The sequence below is a fragment of the Micropterus salmoides genome, unplaced genomic scaffold, assembly GCF_014851395.1.
Source record: "Micropterus salmoides isolate LMB-PRFRI ecotype aquatic unplaced genomic scaffold, ASM1485139v1 Ms_hic_scaffold_14, whole genome shotgun sequence".
In the NCBI taxonomy this organism is placed as follows: domain Eukaryota; kingdom Metazoa; phylum Chordata; class Actinopteri; order Centrarchiformes; family Centrarchidae; genus Micropterus; species Micropterus salmoides.
Genome location: NW_024040485.1, coordinates 14622562 through 14634757, shown reverse-complemented (window position 1 = coordinate 14634757; position 12196 = coordinate 14622562). Strand labels below are relative to the sequence as shown.

General features: G+C 41.8%; 1 protein-coding gene across 10 annotated transcripts in view; it reads right to left on the bottom strand.

Moving 5' to 3' along the window:
* The window catches only part of LOC119902022 (adhesion G protein-coupled receptor L2-like), a 124231-nt gene that overhangs the window by 43688 nt on the left and 68347 nt on the right, over positions 1-12196 (bottom strand). For all 10 annotated transcript variants that reach the window (XM_038717887.1, XM_038717894.1, XM_038717886.1 and 7 more), the window contains 2 exons: positions 5054-5267; positions 579-688 (listed from right to left, as the gene is read on the bottom strand). In XM_038717887.1, coding sequence (XP_038573815.1) covers positions 579-688; positions 5054-5267 — 324 coding nt within the window. The remainder of the gene's footprint in view (positions 1-578; positions 689-5053; positions 5268-12196) is intronic.

The window sequence follows — 12196 nt, the reverse complement described above, 5'->3', positions numbered from 1 at the left end:
ATATCTGAAGTCATGTTTGTTCACGCAAGTTTCTGTGAGCTCCCAAGTCCCCAGAATCGGCACTCTGAAATCGTTCAATATAAAGTGTGTGGTCCTTGCTTTTGACAGAACCTTTTGGTGGGTGTGTTCTTAAGATTAAAATATAAAAAAATCAGTTAATTCTGTCTTTATTTCTGTGATATACCATATATTTTTTAAATCGGTTAAGATTTAAAAATCCTCTAGTGTGGTAGGGTCTTTTGCCGACCGGGAAGCAGATTCAAAATGGAAACAAAACCCAACCTGGATAAATAAAATCAAAAACTAGAGGTAACTGAGAAATTTGCTTTGGTTTGTTTTTAATTTTGGTGAACTGGCCCTTTAAATGACTGCACCACGCAACCCTTCAACTTAATTTATCATCATTAATGCTAGTCTCGTTCCAAATCCTTCCAGTTTCCAGCTGAAGCATCATCTGTAAGACAAACACATATTTGCAACTGGAGAGAGACTGTGGTTACAGCAAATCTGTCTATTCTACACACACTTTAAAAGCACACAATAAGAGTTCAGTATGAGATTTGGATGGCGATACTTACTATAGGGAACACACTCATACTGGACCTCTAAGTACTTGTAGGTGCCAGGGCATGGATCAGGAAAGACATCAGAGCCAGTGACAACCACACACTGCGTACGGTTGTTGCACCTAGAAAGAAAAAAGATTGACCAGAGATTTCATCATGACTACCCACACCAAGAGTACTCGGCAAAGACAACATTAATAACACAGAAGGGGGAAAGTTCATCATTACGGCTACAAAGGAATTGACGAAATCCCAGCCAGGACTGTCACATATGCATTCTAGTTTAAACCTTGGCAAACAGAGAGAGAGGGATGAAAGCATTAAGGAAGAGTAAATGAATGTGAATGAATGTGGTAATGAATAACTGAGCGAGAGAGCAGCGAAAGGCATGTTAAGAATTAGCGATGGCATTTCCTTTAACAGCGTCTTCATAGCGCTATTGAAAGGGAAGACATTCATTAAAACACACACGACAGGTGGCGGTGACATGCAGTGGACTGGAATGGTGGCCTCTGGTGAAACGGAGCAGCTCCTCTGCATGTATGCAACAAACACGACGTGAATGTGTCGTTTCTATGAGAGGTTATTTGCATCCCAGAATGAAATAGTGTCCCTCAGTGAATTAACAGTCTAATGTGTGAATTGCAAAGTTAGTGTATGTGTGTGTGTGTGTGTGTGTGTGTGTGTGTGTGTACGTGTGTGTGTGTGGTTGCAGATGTTTCTGGGTAAGTAAAGAGGGAGAGGGAAAAGAAGAACAGCAGAGGACTGAGTTTGTGCAAATACTCTATAGGGTGAAATTGGCTCCACTTCAATCAAGCTCTCTTGAGGCCGAGGGATTGAGAATAATTTCAGCAGTAACAGAGGCAAACTGGGAAAAAATTGGCACCAAAATAGGACATTCAACAATTTGCAAGCTTGAGATAAATATTACAGAAGGTCAGTAGCAGTCATGCAAGTTGGACATACATTTCAACATTGGACATGACTTTCAAAAAATCATTAGTAATTCAAGAGGTTTTCTGTGGCTGCAAAATGGGATTATGTTGCACAACCACACAAAGCCTTGACTGTGCACATTTAACTATGAATGAAGGACTATGAAGAATAAAAGGTAAATATATGTACAAGCCACACTCTAAATCCAGCTATGCATTCTCATAAAAAAAGACCTTCCCTTGAAACTAATGGATTATTAAACATTACATATGAATAAAAAGGGGCAAAGTCCATTATGAAGTTAACAAATAGTATCAGCATCATCAGCAACATCACTGACAATATGGTGCCAGCTGCACTTAATAAGATCCACTTTTATGGCCTCTCTGCAGTGGGAGCTGCTGCGGGAGAAGGGTCACTGCAACAAAATGTGAATGGACTGACAGCAGAAACACTTCTAATCCATCCGAGGTACTCTATTTAATTCTGTGTTTAGAGTATAAGTCTGACTGACACTAGTTCCAAATAGCAGAAAGAAAGTTTGCTAAAGTACTGTACTTATGTACAATTTTGAGATACTTGTTGTTTACTTGTGGATTTCATTTAGTGCTACTTTGTGCTTCTACTCTACATTTCATTTTATAGGAAAATAATCCACTTTACCCATCTACATATAAGTGACAGCTATAGTCATTTAACAGATGAGAATTTAACATACAAAATGTATGATTAGCTCATTAGATATAATGCATTGATATGTGTTATTATAATAACAATTACACATTGTAAAATTTGCTTCACTTCCACCAGTTATAATATTACACTGCTGCTTACATGTTGCCGCATCTGTGATAATCATCCAATTATAAAATACATATAATAATGCACACTTTGAAAGAAGGAGTAAGCATCATAGTTGTTTTTACTTTGTGCTGTTAACAAAAAAACTTTTAATGCAGGGTTTTTACTTGTAATGTAGCATTTCTTTCATTTCTTTACTACTTTTACTTAAACCTGCATTAACTAATAAACCTTTTTTTTGCCACATGAGGGGTGTGCAACAAGCTATAAACACAACGCAGACATATTAACATCATATCATGTGTTTGCAAAAAATTGCCTATTTACACGTACATAAGGACCCAGAGCAACATTAGCATTCTTTTGGGGTCGTGTTTCTGGCCACCTGATGCATGTAAGTACAATATTCACTCTCCTTTAGTCCTGTTTTGGTCCCCACCAACTCCAGAGGGAAATGTCTGCTTCTTTAGCTGCTAAATGTCTCACTATGTTCACCAGCTAGTTGCTGAGCAGGTAGTGTAAGGTCAGTTAATCAGACATTTTTCACTGAAAACACAAAGAGCACAATGAGGGCGGTTAGACTGAACCAAAACAAGTTGCCAGCTAAATAACCAAAACACTGTGCTGAAAAGGGAACTGCAGAGTGTGTTTCTCTGCGGGCTTGTCACTACAACTGAGCCTTTTCACATTGCCCAAGGTCATCTCATCCATTGTTAATATACAAATACTGATTAGTGCAGCTTTAAGTAAAAGATCTAAATACTTCAATGCTACCACTGCTGCTAATTTCTTTGAGATTCTAAGAATCCACACTAGCATTTATTGTACTGCAATTTTTGGATGCTCTTGTTTTGGAAAAAGGGGAGGTGTTGTTGCTAAGCATTTTGTCACACTTCCGTTGTTTTAAACTGCCACTGAAATCACTGCATGTAATCTCCATTGCACTGAGCACAATCACATGGTAGTAAAGCAAGCAGGATTCAAAGAGCTGCACCTCTGACTGGGTAAAAGATTTATTCTGTTACTTTCACTGGGTCGGAGAATAGATGGCCATTGAAATAAGGTAATGCAAGTCAGCAAAGCAGCCTTATTTAGATTGTCCTCTTCTGTGTGAATAGTTTTTTGTACCTACACTAGTAGGAAACAGAGAGGTTGAGACGACAAGGGCGGCGGAATGAGAGGACAGACATACCGTGCATTCACAGTACATCTCTGACGGACTGATCGCCTGAAAGGCCCAGTAACCTGAGTTTCCATCAGTTCCTTCATACATTTTTCATCCAGCCAACAATCAAATATTTTTCTTCACAAAACACTTTTTGATGTAGATGTTGAAAATCAAACCGTTTGATTCCTATGCAGTTGTTTTCGTTGTGAAAAACCGGCTGTTGATGAATCCTTGGTGTTCGCAATTTTCAACCAAGACTGCCACTCTGTGCTGCAGACGTCCCACTGTTTCTATCTCCCCAATCGTGTTTAATATGTTTGTTTATCTGTCTGTGGTGCTACTGCCTTTTGTTAATCTCCCCAATATTGGCAGCACATTGTTTCTTAATGTGACGCAGTTAAACATCCTCCTTGCTATTAGTTTGCTGCAGACTGAAGGAGGACTGATTAGAGTCTCCCAAAGCTTTGTGACCGTCCCTGGTTATCACATCAACCTTAATTATGGTCAGGAGCCCATTTCCTCTGATCTGAATCATTAGAATAATTCTTTTTAAGGGCTTGCAGTGCAGAGTCTTCTCAAAGCCTTCGCTCGCTCACTGCCTCCAGGGGATATTCGATGGAGATAAGTTTGAAGTGCAGCTCTAGCAAGTGAGAGTCTGACTTGTCAACAGATGTGGTGCACACTGTAGCAGGTTGCAGTCAAACCAAAGGGCATGGACCCTTTCAGAACAGTTACTATATGAGAGTACTGGGACTCAGCTGTAAATTTAGAAAGACAGCGTAAGACAGGAGGACTTGATCTATTCCTGAGATATTCTGTAGTGCTGCATCTCGTGGGAGTAAATACAGAAGTGAATGAATCAGGGTAAAATCCAGAGGTGTAAGATTGTGGGCGATGATGCTCAGAAGCTAGCTTCAGGGAGGCCAGGTTAGGACAGATCAGTGCATTAGAACATGAACTGCGCTGGTTACTATTTATGAATAGTTCATCCGGTGCCCTTTAAAAATACACACGCCTCTAGGGGTAAGCAGCAGTCAAGCTGAAGTGTTGCTGTGCTGTCGTTTGACAGGAAAGCAGCATTCTGTGAGAGGGTAACCGCGATAAAAGGCATGATGATGGGCATTGCTCACTACCTGAGGCAAAGCCACTTCAATGCAGTGTGAGTGTTTGAACAAAGCAAGTCCAATGTTCCAGATAGGGAATTAAGAGGGTGCTCATGTGACTCGCAGTGTCTCTGAGCTACGCTGATTATGACTCAAACAGGAGCAACAACGCGCAGCTGGTGTGAAGAGCTCTGCCGCACGGATGTCAATTCCTGCCTGTCAAGAATTAATCCAGTTTTCTGAATTTCAAAATGCCACCTACATGATTGGGGTAGATGAAATAAAAAAATTTAAAAGGTGTGAGATGTTGATTAATTGTCCGGTATGTAGGTGGCTGTACGAGCAGGGTGATAATTTAAACATTTCTTTTGTGTGCAGAAATGCTAGCGCAGGGTGGGGTGGGGGTGGGTCCATATTTTGAATCCCCAGCTCCTGGATGTGTTTGTGAAATCAGATCCCTCCTCTCCCCAGAGTCTTACCTTTGTGATATAATCTTGTAGGCATCGGGGAGGTAGCAGTTGACGTTCTCCATCTGGAATGGGTCAGCGTCACAGATCTTGTCATCAGTCCGGCCGTAGTTGGCCGTCTCGATCATAATGACATCACTCCCCGGGCAGCGGAGATCAATTGCATATCCCTCACACGAGAGCTCCCTCCTGACCAGCCCGAAAGGCAAGGCTGCCCGGCTGAAACCTGATGAGATACAAAGACAGAGAAGAAACTTTAGGAAAATAATAAAAATTGATGAGTGAAAGGGATCACTGCTTCAATACAGTAAGACCACACATCATGTGGTAAAAATCCACTGGCACAAAATAAATAGGCAACAGGCGTCCAATGTTTACCACAGTTTTAAACAGACGGGCCATTACATGCGATACAGGAATGAAGGAAGACGTAACAATTCATCTCTCTGTGGTCTTGGATGTTGGCTAAGATATCAAATCTAAGTCATTGGAGAGCAATGGTAACCTCATAAATTCTTGAGCAAACACAAAGGCTACAGAGCATCAGGAAGGCCTCCACCCAGAGAACATCCAACGCACAGCCAAACCTTTCTGGACTGAGAATAGTTTGTTTTACGGCCGTACAAGCCCCCTCATTTGTTTCTTCTGTTTTAGTTGCCCTGTAAAGGAAGATAGAGAAAAAGACAGAATCCCGGCAGAATGAAGTGTAATATAATCCATTTTATAGTGTCGGCGATCGAAGAGTCCACACAGGAGGAAAAATCTATACATGGAACACAGCAGATGGGAGCGCAGCCAAATAGCTCTACATTGGGGAAAAATGAAATATTTTACTCAAATTTGCTGCTCACATCCCCACCCCCTTCAGCAAATTACAATGAAATAGGTTATTCCTCTGTATTTCCTCTTTCTAAGTAATAAAATGTCATGTCACAAATGGGGTGGAACTACAGATAGGGAGATTTGCAAAGAGAGAGAAAAAAGAATACTACAGAAAGAAAGAAAACTCCATTAGCTGAGTTTAAAATGATCCAAAGTTAAAAAAAGAAATGTAACTGTCTGCAATTCTGAGAAAACAATTAGGTAAAATCTAAGTAGAACATGCAAATGTGTTCCATTTAAGAAGTGCAAGCAGAGCGCTGCATGAACTGTCAATAATCGCCGTTGTTTGCAGCAATAGTGGGTCCCTGAGGGGGCAGCTACCATTTGTATTTCCTGCACTGCTCTCTCCTAATTAGCCCTCCTTTCAGCCTGTTACCTTTTCCATGCTCCCATTGGCTCGCGAGCATTGTCATGTACTAACACTTACCACCCCAGGTTCACTTTGCCCCCTCACTCTAATTATCCTCACACTTTTGACAGTCAGGGCCTGACGCAATTAGCATTGTTTGAACTGCTCGAAGTTGAAGTGATACCGGCTTGAAATTCCTACCCTGAAACCCCAGACGCAAATGTCTGCTAGTCATTCCAGCCTGCTGTGCCTGGCTCAGTTATAATGATATTCTATGTCAGTCTGCACATGTCACACTACCAAACAGAAAAAGAAAATCCATCCACTGTTAAGAATATAATGTTGAAGACATCGCATATTAGGAGAAACCTCTGCACACACAAGTAGTGGTAGCCATATAACAAAATATGAAACTAATGGCATAAATTCTCTGGCATTCGGCCACAAGACATTTCATTATAATACCATGATCTATCTAATGGCCAGTAGATTCTGCTTAGCTGGACTGTTTATCACCTCATTAGGAGACGTCACTGTAGCCGAACCATAAGTGGAGGGCTGTGGGGTCACTCCATCTATTCCAATAACTACTACAATTACCCAAACCTTTCAGAAAACCTGTCCAGAATGGTGAATGATAAAACACAGAGTGAAGTCGCCGGCTTTACTGCGAAGACTAATGATTGTCCCGCCTGCCATTGCTCATGGAAGGAGTGACGGGTTTATCACGGCAGCTACAGAGAGCAGACAGAAAGAATGCATTTCATGGGGTTTTAAAATTCTGAGCCGAGTCTTTCGGCTAAAACACCCTGACGGACACACACTAGCACACGCCATCTGCCTTCATAACCTCCTTTCTCTGGCTGTCCACTGGCGAGCCTGGCCATCTATCAGACCACTATGGCATGATGGCATGCTGCTGTCAACGGAGTCCTAGCGATTGATTAGGCTTGTGCCTCACTGGCCTCCTCCTCCCTCGCCTGTATAGATCTCTGGTCATAGGCTAACACTACATCAATTAGGGGGAGTTTCGAGACCGTACTGGCCACCTAAAGAACAAATTGCTTCTTCTCCGAACTGCGGATAGTCTCTGTCTCATTAATGACTGTCTTGTCAACTTGTAATTGGGCAAGTAATGACAAATCTGTCTAAAAAGTTAAAATATATATGAAGGAGATTTTTTCGCTCTGCATGAGGAGGAGGAGGAGGAGGAGAATTCAAAGGAATATATTTTTGGTTGACTTAACTTGATGTTGCTTAAGATTTAAAGATTTAAGCACAGCTAAGAAGGAAAAGCCTTGCGACAACAAAGGTTTCTGGATGTAGGTATTCTTGATTTTCTCGGTTTTAAACAAGTTTTGTGAGATTTTGGAAAGAGAGGAGGATTGTTTGTGTGCACAAATGTCAATGTCTTAGGGAGGTATGAAAAGCTTTTCATCTCACACTCTGTGCTTTGTTTGACTGCACAACTTTGCCGAAGACTGCGACAGAAGGGCACCAGCTGCAGGGAAAACGGTGTCAAGAAAGCTGCAGGAAAAAAATCCATAACACGATCCCAGTGTGTGCGTTGAAAGAAAAAAGCAAGTGGGCTGCTCTCTCTGTATCTGTACCTCAGATTAAGGTTAAATTACTCAATCAGTGAGGGAACTGAATAATGCTTTATTTAGAGCATTTAGTCAAATTGCCATGGAAACCACTTTGACTAGAATTATCTGTGATCCCTATTCCTGGCCTTGTTGACATGAAACCTTATCATGCATTCTGGTCAGAGAGTGACTGTGAGGAAAGTAGCTTTTCAGATTCCTCCCCCAACCTGCCTGCTAAGCCATCTATTGAGCTCAAGAGAGCAAAGCATGGGCCGGGACCGCTTCTCAATATGTTGCATTCTGGGAGTTTTTCTTCTCCAGTTGACAGCCTATAATTCACTGGCGACAATTCCCCCCACCTCATAATACATATTTTGTTTTCTATCAACACCCTTGAAATTGGAAGTGGCACTGTGGCTCAGATGGGTGCATCTGAAATCATCTGCAGAGTTACACTCGGTGGCTTTTAAAACCCTGGAGATGAAACAAAGATATAATAGAGGTTTGGTGTCAAGATATTGCCATTTGGTGACTGCAAGCACCAGACCATAACACACATGGTGAGGTTCACTGTTGCTGTTCTGTGTGTTAGCTCTCAATAGTGCAGTCGTGACTAACTTTTAACCCTTCAAACTCCACTGCATCAGGCGATCAGACGGTGGGAGACAAAACCGGAGGAATGTTTGATCAGTCAAAAAAAAAAAAAACTGGGCCACTTTTGGAGGCTAGACAGAGTGGCGAGGGCTGGCACAGACAGAGAGCAAAGGCGTTGGTTGACGCTTGTCATCCTCCATTAAGGTTCCTTTGATTGGCCTTTGTGGTCCTGGAAACGGCAAACAGCTGCATGCAAATAGCCCTGTTTCCCCAAGGCTGGCCCCCATTGTTCTGGGCTTGGGTTTGACAGGGACGCTTTCTCTGCAGCATAAAGGAGGGTGTAGCCTTTAGTCAAATAAGAGTGCCCCCACCGTGGTCACAGCAGGAGTGCTTCAAGATTGTTTGTCTTTTTAAGTTGTTTTATTCCCGATATTACTGGTAGCCAACATCTTTGGAAGAAAGAGCAGATCTTAGAGTCAAGCTTTTCCTCCAACAGCGGGGGATGCCTCCATAATCCAATATCCGGAGTGACAGAGTGGTCATACAGAGTGTTTTGCTCTGGTGGAGTAAAGATTTTCAATGTGTGTTCATAAAGTAGGACAAAAAAATGGAAAACACATTTGAATTCTTAATATTAGGGAACAAAGCATCATCAGTGTTTTTCCTCTTTTTTCCCCCTTTGTTCTTCACTGCAGTATTTCTAATCTGTTCAGTGGAACGTTTTGATTTCTGGCCAAGGCATAAAATTAGTTTAGAAAAAATAAAAATTCAAGAAACCACTGCGGTAACCCTTTTATGTATTATATAAAACAAAAGTACACTTCACTGTACCTACACATGCCTCTAACCTGACAAACTAAGTACTAATTCAGCTTACACTGTACTAAGACAGCACTCAAAATGTCCATTTACACATCCCTGAATTTTTAAGGTATCCAGTGTGCAAAAATGCACATGACCGCCCATCACAAGTGACAGACACAGGAGCAAGGTGGGAGATGAGAAAAGAGATTTGGGACTCGCAAAATAACACCTGCTTTTCAAATACAGTCAACACCCCAAGATCTTTTCACTATGCCACAGCGGCTCATGTTTCATTTCAACTGTCGAAATGAGGTGAAACACTGAGAATCTAGTTGGACATATGGCACCATTTCCCATGACACTTTAGTCCCTGCTCTAGTCCACCTTGCTGGGAATTGTTTCTAAAGACAGTGTCAGACAAGACCACAAACCCCGGGGCTACACCCGCCTTTCCCAGACAACTGCTATCAGACACTCTTGATTCCGATACAAGTATTCTAAAATAGAAACTGGCAATATAGGACTGAGTCCATTTGTGGTTAGACGAAGTGCTCTGAGTCATATCTCTTTTCTCTTTCTGGTGATACATGAATTCAGTGTTGCCACTTCAAATTCCAAAGCCATCATTTGTATTCATGGCCATGGCCTTTTCTCTACCGCATCTCTTGAATGTTTTCTTGACTTAAAAAACCCACAGTAGGTGGGAAGAGAGAATCACATGCTCCATGTTGACGCATGTCTTGTTGAAGAGGTTTAGGGGTACGGATTTGTCAATTTGCTAAGGCTAAGTGTGACAGACCCTGCTGCTACCTCTTAACTCCTCAGGTGGGTCCATTTAGAGACAGCTAGATCCTATCACGCTAGATGCAGGCGTGTAATGCCTTCTCTTTTAGGTGAGCAACAAGAATTTAAAGGGAAAATCCAGTTTTCAACCTGGGTCTTATTCTTGTAATTGTGGCCACTTTGACAACTGGGTTATTCTAACTTTGCACAAACCACATACATTCATTGTAAAGATTTGGGAGACGCATCTCAAAACAAATGATATGTGGGCTAACTGCACGAGCACGAGAAGTAAATTTCAATTTAAATAAATAGCATACTTTCAAGTTTTGGGGAAATATGCTTTTTTTTTCTTGCTCTGAGTTAGATGAGAAGATTGATACCACTTACGTTTGTACAGTAGAATATATAGCCAATTAGCTTGATAAGCACCAGCAGCCTATGACTAAAAACAGGGGAAACAGCTAAGTTAGCCTGGCTCTCTTGGAAGGTAACAAAATATCCCAACCTGCACGTTTGGATTGTGAAACAAAACCCATTCAAAAATGTGGGGGAGATTCACAAAGAGTGGACTGCAGCTGGAGTCAGTGCTTCAAGAACCACCACGCACAGACGTATGCAAGACATGGGTTTCAGCTGTCGCATTCCTTGTGTCAAGCCACTCTTGAACAAGACACAGCATCAGAAGCGTCTCGCCTGGGCTAAAGACAAAAAGGACTGGACTGCTGCTGAGTGGTCCGAAGTTATGTTCTCTGATGAAAGTAAATTTTGCATTTCCTTTGGAAGTCAAGGTCCCAGAGTCTGGAGGAAGAGAGGAGAGGCACAGAATCCACGTTGCTTGAAGTCCAGTGTAAAGTTTCCACAGTCAGTGATGGTTTGGGGTGCCATGTCATCTGCTGGTGTTGGTCCACTGTGTTTTCTGAGGTCCAAGGTCAACGCAGCCGTCTACCAGGAAGTTTTAGAGCACTTCGTGCTTCCTGCTGCTGACCAACTTTATGGAGATGCAGATTTCATTTTCCAACAGGGCTTGGCACCTGCACACAGTGCCAAAGCTACCAGTACCTGGTTTAAGGACCATGGTATCCCTGTTCTTATTGGCCAGCAAACTCGCCTGACCTTAACCATATAGAAAATCTATGGGTATTGTGAAGAGGAAGATGCGATACGTCAGACCCAACAATGCAGAAGAGCTGAAGGCCACTATCAGAGCAACCTGGGCTCTCATAACACCTGAGCAGTGCCACAGACTGATCGACTCCATTCCACGCCACATTGCTGCAGTAATTCAGGCAAAAGGAGCCCCAACTAAGTATTGAGTGCTGTACATGCTCATACTTTTCATGTTCATACTTTTCAGTTGGCCAACATTTCTAAAAATCATAAGTCTTAAGTAATATTCAAATTTTCGGAGATACTGAATTTGGGATTTTCATTAGTTGTCAGTTTTAATCATAACAATTTAATGAAATAAACATTTGAAATATATCAGTCTGTGTGGAATGAATGTATACATTATACAAGTTTCACTTTTTGTAAGGAATTACTGAAATAAATCAACTTTTTGCTGATATTCTAATTATATGACCAGCACCTGTATAACTGCATTCACCATTCACACTGGTGGAACAGCTACAAGGGGCAATTTCGGGTTCAGTATCTTGCCCAAGGACACTTTGACATGCAGCCTGGAAGAGATAGGGATTGAACTGTTGACCTTCCGATTAACGGGCAATCTGCTCTACCTCCTGAGCCACAGCCGGCCCACCAGGTTGTAAAGAACCAGGATGTAAAATATACCAGAATTCTCCTTTAAACCGGCAAACTTCTTTATAAAGTATCTAACAACCCCACAACGTAAACAAAATATTTGACATGCAAAGAACATTCTGTTTTGATGTTGCAGAAAACCAGTCTGGAATTACACAACACACAGAAAATGTTTAAGTTTTGCCACAACTGAACAGTCGACACGGTGGATTATTTTGGTTCAACAGAACAGCTCAGCTGCAGAAGACTGCAGATGAAGAATTTCCCCCAAGGGAGTGAGCACTAAGGAAAAAAGCCAGAAAGTGGAGGCTATAATGACTGTGTCTTAATTTGGCCGCAAGAATCAAGGTTTTCTTCTCTGTCGATTGATTGGATGATCCTTGACCCTGT